Source organism: Coregonus clupeaformis, chromosome 11 (assembly GCF_020615455.1).
Source record: "Coregonus clupeaformis isolate EN_2021a chromosome 11, ASM2061545v1, whole genome shotgun sequence".
Taxonomy (NCBI): domain Eukaryota; kingdom Metazoa; phylum Chordata; class Actinopteri; order Salmoniformes; family Salmonidae; genus Coregonus; species Coregonus clupeaformis.
In genome coordinates this window covers 50,634,354-50,655,860 of record NC_059202.1, presented here as the reverse complement: position 1 = coordinate 50,655,860, position 21,507 = coordinate 50,634,354, and the positions used below count along the sequence as shown (strand labels likewise).

The window sequence follows — 21,507 nt, the reverse complement described above, 5'->3', positions numbered from 1 at the left end:
ACAGCAACCACATGACTTCCCAAGAGGAACTTACATTTTTTCCTTATGGAGTCTGCAGGCTTGCGTTTCTTTTCGAGTCCCCCCCGCCCCGTCACGGTGATTGTTGCTAAAGGGGAGCTAGGCAAAGCCTCAGACATTTGGTCAGATATGTCTTGAGGTGTGACCAGGTCCAGTCTGCTCTGAATGTCTTTCTTCAATGGAATATCACTTTTTTCTGGAGATTTGTGTGCATCATTTTGCTCCCTAGGAGTCAAGCCTAATGCTAGTGCAAACTTTGGGTCTAGGCCAAATGTCTGTTCCTTTGCAACTTCAGCAGCACCTGTGGTTCTGTCTGGGCTATCTTTGCTGGAATTACTCAAATGAACACTTTCCATTTCATCCATGCCAGTATCGGCCTTGCTTTTCTTGTCCAATGGTAACGTTTGATCTTCTGAAACAGGATTGAGAGGTGTTTTCCTCTTTCCCCCTCTTGAAAAAACAGTCTTTAGTTTACTGAGGGATATTGCAACAAATTTACGCTTCTTTTTGTGTTTTTCTAAGGAAGGAAAATCCATGTCTTTGATCTGGACCAGTTCTGAGGGGTTCTGAGAGGCCATCTTGTCGACATCAACCATTTTGACCTCTGGTGGATGGTCTTTACCGTCTGCACTCAATATGTGTGAATCTTTGTTCTCATCTGACTTTATCAACTCTAGGCCAGGTTCATCTCCTGTTTGTATGGGTTGGGGGACTTCGATACAAGCTTCAACCATCATCTCGTCAGCACATTGTTTGTGATCTATCACTTTCCCCATAACTTTCAAAGATTCTATATCCTTGGCGATAACTTCTGAACCATGAGGGACAAAGATTCTACCGCATTCGGAGATGATCGCCTTCAAGTCCCACTGCTCTGTCTTCTTTTTCAATGGGTGGCCGTCGTGAATTTTATCCATACTTTCCTTACTTTTGAGTGGGTAAAAGTGAATTGAATCCTTGCTTTCCTTCTTCTTTTTCAAAGGCAGATCTTGGATCAAATTCATCACTTCCCTCTGCATTTTCATTGGGTGAACCTGGGTTACATCCATTCTTTCCTTCTTTTTCAATGGGGGATCTAGGGTCAAATTCATCAGTTCCCTCTGCATTTTCAATGGACGAACCTTATTTTTCCATGCGTTAAGTTGAACTAAATCTGTCCTTTCCTTCCACTTTTTCAATGAGTAGACTTTACTTGAATCCAAATGTCCCTTCTTCTCGGTTTCTTCCTCTTCAAAATCAGCTGCTGAAGACCTCAAGACCCTTTTACCCAACCCGCTAAATCTACGCCGTTTCCTTGGCCGTTTCCTCCAATCAGATATAGAGAAATTACTGACCTCATTGGCCTTGACACGTTGCCCATTGAGAGTACTTCCACCCTTGTCCTGTACTTTGGCTGGTGGCAAACTGGACGAGTTCTTTGTGACCGACTCTGTATTGATCAAGCCAAGGTTCTCATTATGAGGTACAACGGCTGCAGTTCTTTCAGTGGCAGTGATGACTAGCACTGTTGGGAGGTCACCTGATGCAGGTGAGGTTGAAACCTCTGTCACCTCTGTGGCCTTGGTCATCACTGTCACACTGGCTATCGCAAAAGCCTTTGCTGACACTGCAAGCTGGGAAAGATCACAGGGAACCTCCTCTTGCACCTCCTTCTGAGGCAAATTTCCCCCTTTATCCTCTACTCCTGCCTCTAGTGCTTTACTGTTGGGCTGGGTCGCCAGGGCCGGCCCAGGTTTCTTCAATTCCTCAGTAGAGACTGCAGGCTGTGTAAGACCAGAGGGCATATCCTTTTGCACCTCCTTCAGGTGCAAGTTTGTCCCTTCATTCGCTACTCCTACCTCTGGTGCTTTACAGTCTGCCTTCCCCAACGCTGCCGGGCCAGTATTCCTCAAGTGTTCTGCAGAGACTGCAGGCTGTGAAAGATCAGAAGGCATCTTCTCTTTCACCTCCTTTTGCCCATGCACTTGGACTTCCTCTGGGTTCAAATGTGTCCCTTCATCCTCTACTCCTACCCCTGGTACATTACAGTCGGCCTTGTTCTTCCCAGGTTTCTCAGAATCATCTGCCGACACAACAGACTGGGAAAGATCAGAGGGAAGCTCCTTCTGCACCTCTTTTGGAATCAAAGTTGTCCCTGGTGCATTATTGTCGGCCTTCTTCAAGACAGGTTTCCCGAAGTCCCCTGCAGGGACTGCGGGCTTGGTAAGATCAGAAGGCACTTCCCCCTGCATCTCCTCGGGTTGCACATGTTGCACCTTCTCTTGCACCTCCTTTGAAGGCAAGTTCTTCCCTTCCTCTACTCTTTTCTTTGGTGCATTACCATCTGCCTTGGTCATACCAGGTTTCTCAAAGTCCTCCGTAGACACTGCAGGTGCATTACTAATATATGTGGCTGTGTCTCCTGGTGACTCTCCCCCTGACTGCTCCTCCTCTGGGCCACCCAAACTAGCAGGAGTCATGGGGGGGCCCTCTGGAGATGACAGACAGTAGTAGACGTCATCATCTGGCTCATCCCCTCGCTCCTCTCGCCCAGCCGCCAGGAGCTCCGTGGCCCTGGACACAGAGAGCTCGAAGGAGCCCGGCTGGTGGAAGTAAGACTCGAGACATTTCCATCCCATTTCAGTCCACTTTGGGGTGGAGTAGAGGTATTTGAGGGCGTCAGGAACATCAAACTGATCTGGGAAGATGCTGGCTTCCCTGGATGGACTGATAGTAAGCCCAGGGTGGATGAGGGCAGCATAGCTCTGGATATGTCGCTCTAGTAAACCAAGTAGCTCCCCACTCTGTTCAGGGAGGCACTTTTCCACCTCTGTCTCTGCGTAGTTCAGTGCAGGCACCACCTGAAGGCCCTCTGGTGAGAGGGAGGGCTTCTTCGAGCAGATCTTGGTGTCTGTAGTAAAAAAAATGACATTGCGTAAGGATAAATTATAAATGAATAGACAAAAACCCTACTGTATACTAGGGCATAGGTGTTGGACACACACACACACATACTTTGAATTACCTCTCTGTATAGCTCTGGAATCCGGAAACACAAACATCCCCTGCAATACCTCTGGCTTATTGGACCCAGCATCTGAAATGTACAATTATACTGTAATGTTAGATATTTAGCTTCTATCTATAATATATTTAAATGCAGTATGTTGCGTATACAGGTTCTGTCTTACCTTCATATGTGAGGAAGTGAGATGAATGTAACAGTATAAGGAAACCACTATCATTCAGTTGTATTGTGAGGGCCTGTTGGTAAGAAAAAGTAGATTTATTAGAATCAAGGTCTGACAAGGCAACAATGAACTGCATTCCGGTCTTCCAATAACCTGCCAGTCTACTTTACAAACAATGAAAGCTCACCAGGTCTTTCTCCTTGAGCTCCTGTGTGAGCTGAGAGAGAGAGGTGTCCTCAGCATCACTGGGTGCCAGCTCATACAGACTCCAACCCATTCCTTCCAGAGAAACTGAAAAACCGTACAACTCAATATAATTCAATGGTAAAGAATGCAAATAAAGCTCACACAATAAATTGGGTGTTGTCATAGCTGAATAAATATTCAGATAATCAACACATAAAAATGTCCTGGGTAGGGTTGCAAAGCTACCGGTAATTTATGGTAATCTATCGTAACTTTGGTAATTTATAGTTGAATAACTTAGAAATATATACACTACCAGTCAAAAGTTTGGACACACCTACTCATTCAAGGGTTTTTCTTTATTTTTACTATTTTCTATGAAATAACACATATGGAATCATGTAATAAGCAAAAAAGTGTTAAACAAATCAAAATATATTTTATATTTGAGATTCATCAAATAGCCACCCTTTGCCTTGATGACAGCTTTGCAAACTCTTGGCATTCTCTCAACCAGCTTCACCTGGAATGCTTTTCCAACAGTCTTGAAGGAGTTCCCACATATGCTGAGCACTTTTTGACTGCTTTTCCTTCACTCTGCCGTCAGACTCATCCCAAACCATCTCAATTGGGTTGAGGTCGGGTGATTGTGGGGGCCAGGTCATCTGATGCAGCACTCCATCACTCTCCTTCTTGGTAAAATAGCCCTTACACAGCCTGGAGGTGTGTTGGCTCATTGTCCTGTCATCAAGGCAAAGGGTGGCTATTTGAAGAATCTCAAATATAAAATATATTTTGATTTGTTTAACACTTCTTTGCTTACTACATGATTCCATATTCCATATGTTGTTTCATAGTTTTGATGTCTTCACTATTATTCTATAGTAAAAAATAAAGAAAAACCCTTGAATGAGTAGCTATCCAAACTTTTGGCTGGTACTGTATATTCGTACATAGTATTTTTTATTTTATATCTGTGTCCATATAGTAGATAGACCATATGGTTTAAGAGAAAATAGCCTAATTTTAATGAAAAAAGCATCTAATCAACAATAGCATTATTTTCAATTAACTTTTTTCTCAACTGCCACCAGTTTAACATTTTATATTTTACCCTTATTTTACCAGGTAAGTTGACTGAGAACACATTCTCATTTACAGCAACGACCTGGGGAATAGTTACAGGGGAGAGCAGGGGGGATGAATGAGCCAATTGGAAGCTGGGGATAATTAGATTGACATGATGGTATGAGGGCCAGATTAGGAATGTAGCCAGGACACCTGGGTTAACACCCCTACTCTTATGATAAGTGCCATGGGATCCTTAGTGACCATAGAGAGTCAGGTCACCCGTTTAACGTTCAATCCGAAAGACGGCACCCTACACAGGACAATGTCCCAAATCACAGCCCTGGGGCATTGGGATATATCTTTTTTTTGGGACCAGAGGAAAAAGTGCCTCCTACTCGCCCTCCAACACCATTTCCAGCAGCATCTGGTCTCCCATCCAGGGACCGACCAGGACCAACCCTGATTAGCTTCAGAGGCAAGCCAGCAGTGGGATGCAGGGTGGTATGCTGCTGGCTTAAAGTTTAAGTTTTATGCAAAAACATTGACAACATACATATTGACGTAGTAAAATAAATAAAAGTGCATAAAAATTTTTTTGAAAGGATATTTCATGCTGAAACCCTCATATTAAACATCAATGGTATTCACTAAGTTGATGGTTTATATTCTGAACCAAAATATAAACGCAACATGTAAAGTGTTGGTCCCATGTTTCATGAACTGAAATAAAAGATCCCAGAAATGTTTCATATGCAAAAAAAGCTTCCTTCTCTCAAATATTGTGCACAAATTTGTTTACATCCCTGCAGTAAGCATTTCTCTTTGCCAAGATAATCCATCCCCCTGACAGGTGTGGCATATCAAGAAGCTGATTAAACAGCATGATCATTACACAGGTGCACCTTGTGCTAGGGACAATGAAAGGCCACTCTAAAATGTGCAGTTTTGTCACACAACACAATGCCGCAGATGTCTCAAGTTTTGAGGGAGAGTACAATTGGCATGCTGACTGCAGGAATGTCCACCAGAGCTGTTGCCAGAGAATGTAATGTTCATTTCTCTTCCATAAGCCGTTTTAGAGAATTTGGCAGTACGTCCAACCGGCCTCACAACCGCAGACCACGTGTATGGCATTGTGTGGGCGAGCGATTTGCTGATGTCAACGTTGTGAAAAAAGTGCCCCATGGTGGCGGTGGGGTTATGGTATGGGCAGGCATAAGCTACGGACAACGAACACAATTGCATTTTATCGATGGCAATTTGCATGCACAGAGATACCGTGACGAAATCTCCTCATGTTTCAGCATGATAATGCACCGCCCCATGTCGCAAGGATCTGTACACAGTTCCTGGAAGCTGAAAATGTCCCAGTTCTTCCATGGCCTGTATACTCACAAGACATGTCACCCATTGAGCATGTTTGGGATGCTCTGGATGTAAATCTACGACAGCATGTTTCAGTTCCCGCTAATATCCAGCAACTTCGCACAGCTATTAAAGAGGAGTGGGAGAACATTCCACAGGCCACAATCAACAGCCTGATCAACTATATGCGAAGGAGATGTGTCGCGCTGCATGAGGCAAATGGTGGTCACACAGATACTGTCATATATTTTACATGTGATAAAGCCACACAGAGGGCCAGCGATAATTACAGACACCTGTGATAATCTGAAGTACCCAAAAGAGACACTTGATGTCTTGTCATAGACTACATAAAATATTTGAAAGATATGAAAATTCTGGTAATTTACTGGTAAACTTAGAACATTTTCAGTAATATACCCTCCCTTTGCAACCCTAGTACTGGGAAGGTTAGTTTGTGGTGACACTGCTCAAACAAAATGCTGTCAGAATGAAACCACTTTTGAGTAGCCTACATTTACATTTGTAAACATAAACATGACAGTACCTTCCCCGATGAAGCAGGTTTCAAATATAGCCTTCGGTAATTTCTGCCTCAGATCTGACATTTTAATGGCTCCGTCAACTGCCATTACTGTTGGACTGAAATCAAACAAAATGACATTCTCAGGTTATGTTACCACATCAAAACAGGTAGTTAAACGTGTTTTTTGTTGCCTAACGTTTTGCTATGGTGTGCCCTACTGAACACGACCCACATCATGTAAATTGTAGAGATATTTATAAGACACTGTATTTATAAGTCATAGCATAGGGAGAAACCTTCACACTAGGGTTGCATTGAACTTACAGTTTAGCTGGGATCAGGGGTCCTGTGCTGGACTTCAGACCCACATGGTAGACCTGGGAGCTGATTTGGAGTTGGCCCCTCCAGGGGTAGTAGTGAAACACTGTAATCATATTAACATTTTAGCAGACAATGTTATCCAGAGCAACTTAATGCATTCAGTTAAAGTAGGAATGCACTGTACTGTAGTAGTAATGATATGCCATTGAACGGCACCATAACATTATCCAAAAGCACCTTTGCAACAGTTTGATTCATTACTCACCTGTTTTTCCTTCCTCACTGCAAAAGAGAAGAAACAGATCAATCATTTTGGACGTTTTAGAAGATGTTCCTTTTCATCAAATATTTTCGATGAATCTGAAAAACGTAAAAACCCCATGAGGAGAAAGAGGGAAATGTACCTTTTCTCCTGCTCCTCTGATGCGGGTGTCTTGGTATCCCAATAGGAGAAAGCCACTATAGCGAATGGGCAGGCATGGCTGGGAGGCTGGACTGTCGAGTCAGCCCTTCCTCCAGGCAGCTCATACATGTAGTACTGCAAAGACCAACACAAATCTCTTCAGCTTTGCTATTGTATTGTATTTATCACTACTGTATCTGCAGGTGTATTTTATAAACTTTTCTAAATGCCTGGAGCAAAAACACAAATAAATCATAACTTTTTTCATTAGAGAGGTAGCTTACTAAATTAACTTCTGTTTTATTTTATTTGACACACGGAGTGCACATTTGACAATTGAAGGCAACACAACCCGAAACCCAGCAGGCAAAGCTGATTGAAATGACCTCATTACAACTAGTTTTTCCTACTGGAAAGGTACACAGATTGACACGGAGGGATGAATGATAGAGGGATGATGGATGGAGGAATCTCACCTGTGTTCTCTCGAAGGCCAGGAAGGAGCTGGTGTTGGCTGACACAGCACTGAGCTGCTCTGATACATGACAGTCAAACCCATTAGAGGGAGAGGTGTAGTTTACTGTGTAGTTCTCTGTCACCTCTCTCACTCTGCCCTGTAGAACCCCCCCCCCCAAAAAAGAGAGAATATTAATGACAAGCCCTTTCAATCAATCAAATGTATTTATAAAGCCCTTTTTACATCAGCAGTTGTCACAAAGTGCATTGCAGTAACTCGACCTAAACCCCAAATTTCAAGCAGAAGCATGGTGGCAAGGAAAAACTCCTTAGAAGGAAATAACCTAGAGAAGAACCTTCAACAGTGAAGTTACCTATCGCAACGCCTCTGTGGTCCGTAACTATGTAAATACCTTGGTGAGCCTGATGATGGCGATGTATCCAGACTTCCCGTGATACCAGCGGTTTAGGTCCAGGCAGTCGGAGTACTTGGACACGTACACACCTGAGTTAACAAGAAAATTCACATCATTGTCACGTCTGTTCCCACAGCAAGAACATGGGGTGGTGAGTGTGCCAACATCCTCTCTCTGATAAAACCAAAACAACAATATTCAGTGCAGAACAAGGCTTGATGACCTTGAAAGATGTTAGCTGAACTAAATATTTGTAGTACAAGGAATAAAATATATATGTAGGTTTAATTACATTCAAATATTTAATTTGAGAAGTGGAAATATGAATATTATAATAAACATTTTATTTAATAAATGCATCACACAGTCAAAGGGTTTTGGTTTATTTCCAAGTGTGAATATGTTGTTATTTGTGCTCATTTTCCCCAATGGCCAACCATGACAGTCTAGGGAACCAAAGCCACACCCCAAAATGTTTTTTATACACCTGATCTGACATAAATGTCAAGGACATGGGAGCCATGTTGTACAACGTCCTTAGTATCACAGTACCAAGGCACACCCAAAACAATTAGCAATATCCTCCTGTGAGGAATTTCCAAAGTCTTTCAGTGAGTTGGAGGACTTTCTATACTTTGGTGCCAACTGCCAAGCCCCAACACAGCCTGTGTTCCCTTTCTAAAACAATGAAGTGAGGGCTTTGGAAGAGGCTGTGAAACTTCACACTGGTTTACAGTTCCAACACCACATAATGTAACTGAGGTGGTTTGGCAGAATTGGCACCACACTCACATGATGAACTTGTGTTGGCTCCCTAAGCTAATGCCTAGGCTTTTTCTCAGTAGGCTAACACAGTCTTGCAGCACACAGGTACATGCTATGGATATGTGGTTAGATCTTTTCTTTAGTCTGAGCAGAGAAGGCTGTGCCATGTTGATTTCTCTATAGTGAAGGGAGGAGGTTCACAGGGTGCGAAACAGGAAAAACGAGTTGAAGCACATTCAAGCAGTGACAAGTGAAGAACCCATACGGGAATGAAAAGGTCTTACAAAAGTCATATTGTACTAGTACTGAAAAAAAGACTTCAACTCTTTTTGTAAAAAGTTGCGTAAGATCTCAAAACTATCAGTCGGTTCTAGTTTTTTTTTATACAGAGCTTCTATGGCGATCTCGTACACATTTAGAATTGTTAACTTTTGAAAGTGCAAAACAACATCCCACACAAGGAATTTGACCACTGTTTCCTTCCTCCATAACTACGCCAGTTATCTGTATCTGGGCCTAGTTTATACATACAACTAGCAGACTTTGTCCTACCGTAGATAATCTTACATCACCCTTCCCCTTTCCACCTGCTAGGGACTGCCCCTGCACCTTGAATTCTATTGAGGAATGCATTTATGGAACTCCAAACAAAGAAAGATATGTACTGTATGTTCGAAGCTAAACTCTCATAACATTAACATTCTGCTGATAAAAGTAGAATCATTCCAATGAGTTAAAATCTTATCTAATTTCTACATCATTCAAACATTTTTACTGTAGGCATACGTATAGGCTAACACTACTCACTGCCTCAGCAAACATTACTAGAGTTAAGTTTCACTGGTCTCTCTCTTTTCCACTCTCCTTCCACTTTCTCTTTCCAGTCAAAGCATTCATATCATTTGTCTGTTAAGCACAGTTTCACTTTCAAAAGCAGATGAAACAGCCCACCAGCAGCTTGGTAAGAAAACTGCTTTCAATCTCATTACTTATGTTATGAAGTGTATTTAGCCATATAGTGCACACTCACGGATAGCATAGTATTGATTATGGTCACGGCTTAGACAATTGCTTGTCATTTTGCCTCTCTATAGGCCTAGCTAGCCAAATAGCCATGTCTGTTATACAAGCTTAGAACGGTTCCTTTGTTTAGTTGAGGCCTTGTGGATGACAGCATAAAGAGGTTTCATTAATAGTAAGACTACCCGTTTTACTCTTATCCCCTTAACACAGGTTGTTGTTGACCTAGTGTATTTAACTTCCATGCTGCGAACCATTTAGTCATTTCCACTTGGTACTCCGCCAACACAAAGGCAGGAAATGGGTTTGGGTTTTGCGTCTTGTCTGACCACTGGGCACAAACTGGTTGAATCAACGTTGTTTCAACGTAATTTCTCAATGTATTGTGACGTGAAATCTACATGGAAAATACATTGGATGAAAACAATTCACAACGTAAACTGCAGTTTAGAGGGTGATATTTCAACCACAGGATTATGCGATCACGGAGGAAAAGAAATCTACATATACACACCTTGTATAAAATATGTTGAATTTGTACCGTTGAAACAACATCAGATCACCAACGTTATATCCACTATCAGAAAAAAAACTATAGGCTGGGCAGCATCTCCTACTGGAGAGTGAATCTATCTACAGCTATCCATTTGGTCTCCCATCCATGGTTTTAACCATGCCCAGCTTTGATATTTGTCATTGTCACTACCACCAATATGCTATCGTGAGAATTATTATTGAGATCTCTTAATAACTAAATAGATTCACTGTTATCAAAGTCATTCCAAAGGATAGGTTTAACAGCGCAAATTAAATGTACCCATACTTTATAAGTCATATGATGAACGATACTATATAGGCCTACAGTGGGGAGAACAAGTATTTGATACACTGCCGATTTTGCAGGTTTTCCTACTTACAAAGCATGTAGAGGTCTGTAATTTTTATCATAGGTACACTTCAACTGTGAGAGACAGAATCTAAAACAAAAATCCAGAAAATCACATTGTATGATTTTTAAGTAATTCATTTGCATTTTATTGCATGACATAAGTATTTGATACATCAGAAAAGCAGAACGTAATATTTGGTACAGAAACCTTTGTTTGCAATTACAGAGATCATACTGTAGGTTGGTCTTGACCAGGTTTGCACACACTGCAGCAGGGATTTTGGCCCACTCCTCCATACAGACCTTCTCCAGATCCTTCAGGTTTCGGGGCTGTCGCTGGGCAATACGGACTTTCAGCTCCCTCCAAAGATTTTCTGTTGGGTTCAGGTCTGGAGACTGGCTAGGCCACTCCAGGACCTTGAGATGCTTCTTACGGAGCCACTCCTTAGTTGCCCTGGCTGTGTGTTTTGGGTGGTTGTCATGCTGGAAGACCCAGCCACGACCCATCTTCAATGCTCTTACTGAGGGAAGGAGGTTGTTGGCCAAGATCTCGCGATACATGGCCCCATCCATCCTCCCCTCAATACGGTGCAGTCGTCCTGTCCCCTTTGCAGAAAAGCATCCCCAAAGAATGATGTTTCCACCTCCATGCTTCACGGTTGGGATGGTGTTCTTGGGGTTGTACTCATCCTTCTTCTTCCTCCAAACACGGCGAGTGGAGGTTAGACCAAAAAGCTATATTTTTGTCTCATCAGACCACATGACCTTCTCCCATTCCTCCTCTGGATCATCCAGATGGTCATTGGCAAACTTCAGACGGGCCTGGACATGCGCTGGCTTGAGCAGGGGGACCTTGCGTGCGCTGCAGGATTTTAATTCATAACGGCGTAGTGTGTTACTAATGGTTTTCTTTGAGACTGTGGTCCCAGCTCTCTTCAGGTCATTGACCAGGTCCTGCCGTGTAGTTCTGGGCTGATCCCTCACCTTCCTCATGATCATTGATGCCCCACGAGGTGAGATCTAGGGTGATTGACCGTCATCTTGAACTTCTTCAATTTTCTAATAATTGTGCCAACAGTTGTTGCCTTCTCACCAAGCTGCTTGCCTATTGTCCTGTAGCCCATCCCAGCCTTGTGCAGGTCTACAATTGTATCCCTGATGCCCTTACACAGCTCTCTGGTCTTGGCCATTGTGGAGAGGTTGGAGTCTGTTTGATTGAGTGTGTGGACAGGTGTCTTTTATACAGGTAACGAGTTCAAACAGGTGTAGTTAATACAGGTAATGAGTGGAGAACAGGAGGGCTTCTTAAAGAAAAACGAACAGGTCTGTGAGAGCCGGAATTCTTACTGGTTGGTAGGTGATCAAATACTTATGTCATGCAATAAAATGCAAATTAATTACTTAAAAATCATACAATGTGATTTTCTGGATTTTTGTTTTAGATTCCGTCCGATAAAAATTACAGACCTCTACATGCTTTGTAAGTAGGAAAACCTACAAAATCGGCAGTGTATCAAATACTTGTTCTCCCCACTGTATATAGCATTTGCGACGTCATCAACATCTATTGTTTTAAAGGCCCCCACCAGAGACAGAATCACAAAGGCTGCTAATACATATTCGCGAATTAGGGGTGGGAATGTTGTGGTGATTTCCACGTGGAGTGGAGAAATAACAACAAGTAGGGGCACTGACAGCGTCAGTGTAGCTAGCTAGCATGCTAACCTTATCTAGCTAGCTAATGGTATCTGCTGCTGTTTTTTTTTATACTATACCTTATTCAAAAGATAGCCAGCTGGCTAGGCTATGGCTGGTTCTGGAGCTGGATTTCTCATAATATGCATTTAGGGAAAGCTTTGCCAAAGATGAATAGGGGAAGCCAGTATATTTGACTTTGACATGTATTGTTATCTCCAAAGTTTTGTCATCTTCCATGAATCCGCCATAGAAATACAAAGAATAAGATTAATCTCTGGTAATATGGATAGCCTAACTATTGAACGGTTTGGACTTGATTTTAGATTTTCGACATTGTAATGGACACGGTGCAACCTTTGGTAGGCTGCTGGCAGGCTATTCAGCTGCGGTACAGCAATGTCAAGTCAGCCCATGCTCATGCCATGGTTCTCACAGCTAGAGGAAGTGAAATGATAGACTACAATGACATCTCTGCATGTCTGGCAGACATATCAGTGTGGATGACGGATCACCACCTCAAGCTGAACCTTGGCAAGACGGAGCTGCTTCTTCCTCCCGGGGAAGGACTGCCCGTTCCATGATCTCCCATTACGGTTGACAACTCCGTTGTGTCCTCCTCCCAGAGTGCCTTGGCGTGACCCTGGACAACACCCTGTCGTTCTCCGCTAACATCAAGGCGGTGACCCGATCCTGTAGGTTCATGCTCTACAACATTCTGAGAATACGACCCTGCCTTACACAGGAAGCGGCACAGGTCCTAATCCAGGCACTTGTCATCTCCCGTCTGGATTACTGCAACTCGCTGTTGGCTGGGCTCCCTGCCTGTGCCATTAAACCCCTACAACTCATCCAGAATGCCGCAGCCCGTCTGGTGTTCAACCTTCCCAAGTTCTCTCACACCACCCCGCTCCTCCGCACACTCCACTGGCTTCCAGTTGAAGCTCGCATCTGCTACAAGGCCATGGTGCTTGCCTACGGAGCTGTGAGGGGAACGGCACCTCCGTACCTTCAGGCTCTGATCAGTCCCTACACCCAAACGAGGGCATTGCGTTCATCCACCTCTGGCCTGCTGGCTCCCCTACCTCTGCGGAAGCACAGTTCAAAAATCTCATTCCAAAATCATGGCTATTAATATGGAGTCGGTCCCCCCCTTTGCTGCTATAACAGCCTCCACTCTTATGTTGTGCGATTATTCCTTATTTGCAGTCGGTGTTCCAATTCATCCCAAAGGTGTTCGATGAGGTTAAGGTCAGGGCTCTGTGCAGGTCAGTCAAGTTCTTCCACACTGATCTCGACAAACCATTTCTGTATGGACCTCACTTTGTGCACGGGGGCATTGTCATGCTGAAACAAGAAAGGGCCTTCCCCAAACTGTTGCCACAAAATTGGAAGCACAGAATCGTCTAGAATGTCATTGTATGCTGTAGCGTTAAGATTTCCCTTCACTGGAACACCCGAAACATGAAAAACAGCCCCAGACCATTATTCCGCCTCCACCAAACTTTACAGTTGGCACTATGCATTGGGGCAGGTAGCGTTCTCCTGGCATTCGCCAAACCCAGATTCGTCCGTCGGACTGTCAGATGGTGAAGCGTGATTCATCACTCCAGACAACGCATTTCCAATGCTCCAGAGTCCAATGGCGGCGAGCTTTACACCACTCCAGCCGACGTTTGGCATTGTGCATGGTGATCTTAGACTTCTGTGCGGCTGAAGCTTCATTTCATGAAGCTCCCAACGAACAGTTCTTGTGCTGATGTTGCTTCCAGAGGCAGTTTGGAACCCGGTAGTGAGTGTTGCAACAGAGGACAGACGATTTATACGTGCTACTTACTTTTGTATACAGTGGGGGGAAAAAGTATTTAGTCAATTGTGCAAGTTCTCCCACTTAAAAAGATGAGAGAGGCCTGTAATTTTCATCATAGGTACACGTCAACTATGACAGACAAATTGAGGAAAAAAAATCCAGAAAACCACATTGTAGGATTTTTAATGAATTTATTTGCAAATTATGGTGGAAAATAAGTATTTGATCACCTACAAACAAGCAAGATTTCTGGCTCTCACAGACCTGTAACTTCTTCTTTAAGAGGCTCCTCTGTCCTCCACTCGTTACCTGTATTAATGGCACCTGTTTGAACTTGTTATCAGTATAAAAGACACCTGTCCACAACCTCAAACAGTCACACTCCAAACTCCACTATGGCCAAGACCAAAGAGCTGTCAAAGGACACCAGAAACAAAATTGTAGACCTGCACCAGGCTGGGAAGACTGAATCTGCAATAGGTAAGCAGCTTGGTTTGAAGAAATCAACTGTGGAAGCAATTATTAGGAAATGGAAGACATACAAGACCACTGATAATCTCCCTCGATCTGGGGCTCCACGCAAGATCTCACCCCGTGGGGTCAAAATGATCACAAGAATGGTGAGCAAAAATCCCAGAACCACACGTGGGGACCTAGTGAATGACCTGCAGAGAGCTGGGACCAAAGTAACAAAGCCTACCATCAGTAACACACTACGCCGCCAGGGACTCATATCCTGCAGTGCCAGACGTGTCCCCCTGCTTAAGCCAGTACATGTCCAGGCCCGTCTGAAGTTTGCTAGAGTGCATTTGGATGATCCAGAAGAGGATTGGGAGAATGTCATATGGTCAGATGAAACCAAAATATAACTTTTTGGTAAAAACTCAACTCGTCGTGTTTGGAGGACAAAGAATGCTGAGTTGCATCCAAAGAACACCATACCTACTGTGAAGCATGGGGGTGGAAACATCATGCTTTGGGGCTGTTTTTCTGCAAAGGGACCAGGACGACTGATCCGTGTAAAGGAAAGAATGAATGGGGCCCTGTATCGTGAGATTTTGAGTGAAAACCTCCTTCCATCAGCAAGGGCATTGAAGATGAAACGTGGCTGGGTCTTTCAGCATGACAATGATCCCAAACACACCGCCCCGGCAACGAAGGAGTGGCTTCGTAAGAAGCATTTCAAGGTCCTGGAGTGGCCTAGCCAGTCTCCAGATCTCAACCCCATAGAACATTTTTGGAGGGAGTTGAAAGTCCGTGTTGCCCAGCGACAGCCCCAAAACATCACTGCTCTAGAGGAGATCTGCATGGAGGAATGGGCCAAAATACCAGCAACAGTGTGTGAAAACCTTGTGAAGACTTACAGAAAACGTTTGACCTGTGTCATTGCCAACAAAGGGTATATAACAAAGTATTGAGAAACTTTTGTTATTGGCCAAATACTTATTTTCCACCATAATTTGAAAATAAATTCATAAAAAATCCTACAATGTGATTTTCTGGATTTTTCTTTCTCATTTTGTCTGTCATAGTTGACGTGTACCTATGATGAAAATTACAGGCCTCTCTCATCTTTTTAAGTGGGAGAACTTTCACAATTGGTGGCTGACTAAATACTTTTTTCCCCCACTGTATATAGTGTATGTAACAACATCCTGAGACGATCGAACACATCAATACAAATGTAAAAACAGCACAACAAAATAGATAAACTAGTTTGTGTAATTTTCTTTTGCAGGTGCCTTTTCATTATAGGATAGACACTTGTGGTTTCTAGCTGCACCAATCAAAGCAGTGGAGCGTGGTCAAAACCATTCATCTTGGGAGGAGCGGGGTTCCAAAATGCAGTCATATCAAATGCAATGTAATAATTTATAAAAAATGTCATTTTTTTATTTTTATACAGACTAGCTAAATAAAAAGTGAAATTTGACAAATTATCCAATGGATTATGATAATTTGCTGGTAAAAAAGTGGAGGTGCAAAAAAATTATTTGCTCCATAGCTAAGGCGGCCAAGTGTAGGATACGGCAAAAAGCTGTTTGGCTCAGTCGTGAGGAAGAACTTTGCAGGTGTTTCTGATTAATAAACAATGCCATGCTGATGGGTGGTAACATTCAAATAAAACCCAGCCCCGAAAAGAAACGTAGATTGAAAAGTATTAGCATGTCATCTCATAAGGGAAACACACGGCATTGACACAGAAAATATATTTAGTTACTACTTTGGATTTCCCACTTCAAGCCCAAATATATCATATATTGACTAAAACTATGACTTATTGACTTAAATCGTTGTGCAACATCATGCGTAAGCTATGGGCATCGTCTTTCAGCTAAAAACAATTGAATTTCCGCTCTTGTGAGCGTTTAAATTCAACTCAGGGTATGAAAAATGTATGCACTCACTAACTGTAAGTCGCTCTGGATAAGAGCGTCTGCTAAATGACTAAACTAAAAATAGACAATACAAATAGTCATAGGGTTGTAAACTTTGGTGGAAATATAATCTTCAAGTTAATAATTAATATGTTGGATTCACGTCTCCATCTCAACCAAAAATTCAAGTTAAAGAATAGGAATAAATCAAATCAAACTTTAAGTGCACTTTAAATAAAGTTTGATTTGATTTAGTCCTATTCCTTACCTTTGATTTTTGGTGGAGATGAAGAGGTGATTCCTACATATCAATTATTAATTTGTAGACAAACTGGATATTGAATTGTGGTTGGTTGTCAATGCAACCAAATATAATTTGAAGGAGATGTATCTTCTGCTTGGACAGTTCCATCTGTGCCACTGACTTCGTCTGGCTTTAATTCCAGTTTGTCTACAAATAAATAATTGACATGTTGAATTCACATCTCCATCTTAACCAAAAATCTAAGTTAAAGAATATGCCTAAATCAAATCAAACTTTAAATGCACTTTAAATAAAGTTTGATAGGATTTAGTCCTATTCTTTAATTTAGATTTTTGGTTGTGATGGAGACGTGAATATAACATATCAATTATTAATTTCTCGACAAACTGGAAATAAAGCTAGACTAAATCAGTGGCACAAAATATTAATTTCCTTCTAATGTTGATATTTGGTTGCGTTGAGAACTAAATATAATTCAATATCACTTTCGCAATACAGTAAATAGCCTAATAACTTGCAAGTTAATAAATGATATGTTGGATTCACATCTGCAAATAAACCAAAAATAAAAGTTAAAGAATAGGATTTAGCCAGTGGCTCAGATGAAACTATCCAAGCATTAGATACATATCTTTTAAATGTTGATATTTGGTTGTGTTGTTAACCAAACACAATTCAATATTACTTTTCTAATACAGTAAATAGACAAAAGTTAAGACTATCTTACAAACTAATGTAACAGTATTTATTCAACCTTAAAATGAGTAATGCATCCATGGCCACATATTGAGGTTACTGTTACTATTATGTAATCATAGAAATCATGCATGTTCATCATAGCAGGTCTGTGGAAATCTTCACAATTACTATAATAATCTGTGCAGACTCTCGAACAGCATTGATCACTTGCACTGTGTACTTTTAATGTAATCTCAACTGCAATCCAGGTCATTTGGATGTGCTACTAGATGAAGCACAGTAATAATACATTAAGTTGTTGTATAAATCCATAATGTCTGACATTGTCTTCCTATTTGAACTTTGTTGCTTTTAAATGGTTGAAAGCATAGTGATAACACATTGGGAATTCAGTGGGTGAATAAAGGTTTAAATGTCATTGATCAACGTCTCAACCAAATATTACCCAAATTTCAACCTTGAAATTACGTGGTGTGCCCAGTGGGTGATATCTCGTTTTCTATGGCGGAGGAGTTATAAAACAATATGGCGGAGCTCATTTACCCTTTGAAGGATCTCCAAGCGTTGAGCATGTGCTGTGTCCAGGGACTACACCAGTTTCTCCCACTTTATTTGCCTTTAAAATAGAAAAATAGTGATTAGTAGTGATCAGTAACTTTGCTTGGGATGTTTTGAGGTAGTTTTCTATGACAAGAAATGACTGATATTGGTTTCTCCATTTAAAAAAAGTATACAGTGTGTGACTTTCTTTCCTTTTTTTTTTACAGAAATATAAATGTAGAAATGGTTATTAATATGTTTAGAGTGATATTATTCTGGTGTTCATTGATATTCTTTCTTATTTATTATTTTCACCTTATTTTCGTCGTCGAAAAGCAAGAACCCATAGGACTCCTCCAGTTCTTCCTCTGAGTATCCCATGCCTCTCCTTTCAGTTCGGAAGGCCTCATACTGTCAAACAACAAGAAAAAGGTCATTGTCGCATGTGACCAACATCTTGCTAGCAAAAGTAAACCGATTTTATGTAAACATGTACTTAACAACTGACTGAACAGCACAAGAAATACTAAGTATTGCACATAGTATGTACTATCAAATATAACACTTATACTATCATGTAGAAGTACAAGTACGATCATGTATTATCAAGTATTACACAGATATTATCATGCAATAACTGAACTCTGGTCAGAGAGGGACGGCGCACTGAGGGGTAAGCAGGTGGATTAAAAAGTTACCAAGTCGTCAAATATACTGACCCGTTCTTGCAGGGTTGCATTCTTTATCAAGAAAGCAGAGTTGTATCTGAAAGACAGCTTAGACTCCTCGTACATGTACATGTTCTGCAGTGGAGGCAGAATAATGTTGTCGAAGGGCTCAGATCCTGGTAGTACAGGTAATAAAACACCTGGTGGTTGGAACAGGAAGAAGATTAAAAAGTGACTTTACTGTAAGGTTGTAAATTGTTATGTTTTGTACCAACAGTTGCCATGCATTTGTAACTACCATATTGATATATTATATAATTGTTTATATTATATTATTGTCTATTCTATACTAGGTCCCCTGTAGCTCAGTTGGTAGAGCATGGCGCTTGCAACACCAGGGTTGTGGGTTCGTTTCCCACAGGGGGCAAGTATGAAAATGTATGCACTCACTAACTGTAAGTCACTCTGGATAAGAGCGTCTGCTAAATGACTAAAATGTCAAATGTGCCTTGCATTGGTAACTACCATATATATGATATTATATTCTAGGTGTCATGCATTTGTAACGACCATATTATAATAATAATAATATGCCATTTAGCCGACGCTTTTATCCAAAGCGACTTACAGTCATGCGTGCATACATTTTTACGTACGGGTGGTCCCGGGGATCGAACCCACTACCTTGGCGTTACAAGCGCCGTGCTCTACCAGCTGAGCTACAGAGGACCACCATATTGATTCTATTCTATATATACTATTTTGAGTTAGGCCAAATACTGGTGAGCATGTTGTTAAAAGATTTTCTGCCCTGCTAGAGCTGCCCCGGTCAACTGTAAGTGCTGTTATTTTGAAGTGGAAAAATCTAGTAGGAGTAACAACGGCTCAGCCGCAAAGTGGTAGACCACACAAGCTCACAGAACGGGACTGCCAATTGCTGAAGCGCGTAAAGAGTTCCAAACTGCCTCTGGAACAACATTTTACATTTTAGTCATTTAGCAGACGCTCTTATCCAGAGCGACTTACAGTTAGTGAGTGCATACATTTTCATACTGTCCCCCCGTGGGAAACGAACCCACAACCCTGGCGTTGCAAGCACCATGCACTACCAACTGAGCTACACGGGACCCAACGTCAACACAATAAATGTTTGTCGGGAGCTTCATGAAATGGGTTTCCATGGCCGAGCAGCCATACACAAGCATAATATCACCATGCCCCCGTGCACAAAGCGAGGTCTATACATAAATGGTTTGTCGAGATCAGTGTGGAAGAACTTGACTGGCCTGCACAGAGCCCTGACCTAAACCCCATTGTACATCTTTGGGATGAATTGGAATGCCTAATCGGCAGGTAGCTTAGTGGTTAAGAGCGTTGTACCAGTAACCGAAAAGTCGCTAGTTCTAATCCCCGAGCCGACTAGGTGAAAAATCTGTCGATGTGCCCTTGAGCAAAGCACTTAACCCTAATTGCTCCTGTAAGTTGCTCTGGATAAGAGCGTCTGCTAAATGACTAAAATGTAAAAATGTAATCGCCCAACAACAGTGCCGACCTCACTAAAGCTCTTGTGGCTGAATGGAAGCAAGTCCCCACAGCAATGTTCCAACATCTTGTGGAAGCCTTTCCAGAAGAGTGGAGGCTGTTATAGCAGCAATGGGGGGACCAACTCCATATTAATGCTCATGATTTTGGAATGAGATGTTCGACGAGCAGGTGTCCACATACTTTTGGTCATGTAGTGTATTTATGCCAAAAATATTGTGTTTTACCTATGGAACTGCATTATCTGGAGTGCTAGCTAGTGTTTCGCCCATGTGTATGCATTATTCTTGTTGCTTACGGATTCTAACTACAGTAAAGTTTGTAGCCTATGCACACGTGACAGAATACTGTAAACTGTAAATACTGTAATACTCATAGATAGACCAAAAAACAATGATGTATGACTATAACCAATTCTCGACATAGTAAAATGTAAATGATGAATAGCTATCATATAAAAGTGTTATATAAGAGTGATATAACGAATTATGGTTGACCAAAAACTCTATTCGTCACCTCTTGCGACACCATTCTCGATTTCCATGGTTGAAAAAAACGTATGAAATCAGTTTGTCCCTTTTTCTCCTCTTGACATTCGCAGACCACCTCCGTCTATCGTTGATATTCCGATACTTTTAATTGGTCTATTCCGAGAAAAATGTCGCCAATCCATATGAATGATTTGGCGAATCGTTGTGCCAAAGTCAAGTCTCCACATACGTTGCAACCAGGAAGAAGTACGAAAAATGAAAAACGTCGCGATTAGAACACACTTCGATATTCTGAGCCTATACTCAGATATTTGCCACAAATAGCATATATATATTCACCGAGTAATGTAATCCTAACTCAACATAAAGTTTTGCTTCCAAAAAAGAAACAGAAACTTATGTCTCCCCGCATCCATTTTGAGACTAATTTGCTTTCATTTCTCCAATCCACTAGTAGACGCAGTTGAGTAGACGTTTGAGCTTTTGAACAGCAAACACAAACTGAAAATTGTACGTGAATGGAATGCATTATGTTCATAAAAATATTATAGGCATGGCAAACCTATTCCAAACTATACATTTAGAGCAGACTGTCATTTACAGTAGGCCTACATTTTAGGCCGATATTTTACAAATATGAAAATGAGTTAGAAAAGTTACACTTCTTCACTGAATAGATCTCATCTATGAGGCGTAATACGTGTCTATACATCGATTGTAAAATGTAATATTCAACTAACAACTTGATAAGGCCATGCCGCAATAGAGTGATTATTGGGACTCGAACTGCTCCTTCAACGAGAACCGGAAGTG

General features: G+C 41.7%; 1 protein-coding gene across 3 annotated transcripts in view; it reads right to left on the bottom strand.

Moving 5' to 3' along the window:
- LOC121577074 overlaps positions 1 to 21,126 on the bottom strand; it is a 30,050-nt gene extending 8,924 nt beyond the window's left edge. For all 3 annotated transcript variants that reach the window (XM_041890825.2, XM_041890827.2, XM_041890826.2), the window contains exons 1-14: positions 20,720 to 21,126; positions 18,713 to 18,861; positions 18,309 to 18,404; positions 17,997 to 18,069; positions 7,930 to 8,021; positions 7,537 to 7,674; positions 7,062 to 7,195; positions 6,923 to 6,939; positions 6,661 to 6,760; positions 6,358 to 6,452; positions 3,376 to 3,479; positions 3,189 to 3,261; positions 3,023 to 3,094; positions 35 to 2,908 (exon numbers count right to left, since the gene is read on the bottom strand). In XM_041890825.2, coding sequence (XP_041746759.2) covers positions 35 to 2,908; positions 3,023 to 3,094; positions 3,189 to 3,261; positions 3,376 to 3,479; positions 6,358 to 6,452; positions 6,661 to 6,760; positions 6,923 to 6,939; positions 7,062 to 7,195; positions 7,537 to 7,674; positions 7,930 to 8,021; positions 17,997 to 18,069; positions 18,309 to 18,404; positions 18,713 to 18,861; positions 20,720 to 20,747 — 4,045 coding nt within the window. In that variant the 5' untranslated portion in view covers positions 20,748 to 21,126. The remainder of the gene's footprint in view (positions 1 to 34; positions 2,909 to 3,022; positions 3,095 to 3,188; positions 3,262 to 3,375; positions 3,480 to 6,357; positions 6,453 to 6,660; positions 6,761 to 6,922; positions 6,940 to 7,061; positions 7,196 to 7,536; positions 7,675 to 7,929; positions 8,022 to 17,996; positions 18,070 to 18,308; positions 18,405 to 18,712; positions 18,862 to 20,719) is intronic.
- Positions 21,127 to 21,507: the final 381 nt, after the last annotated feature.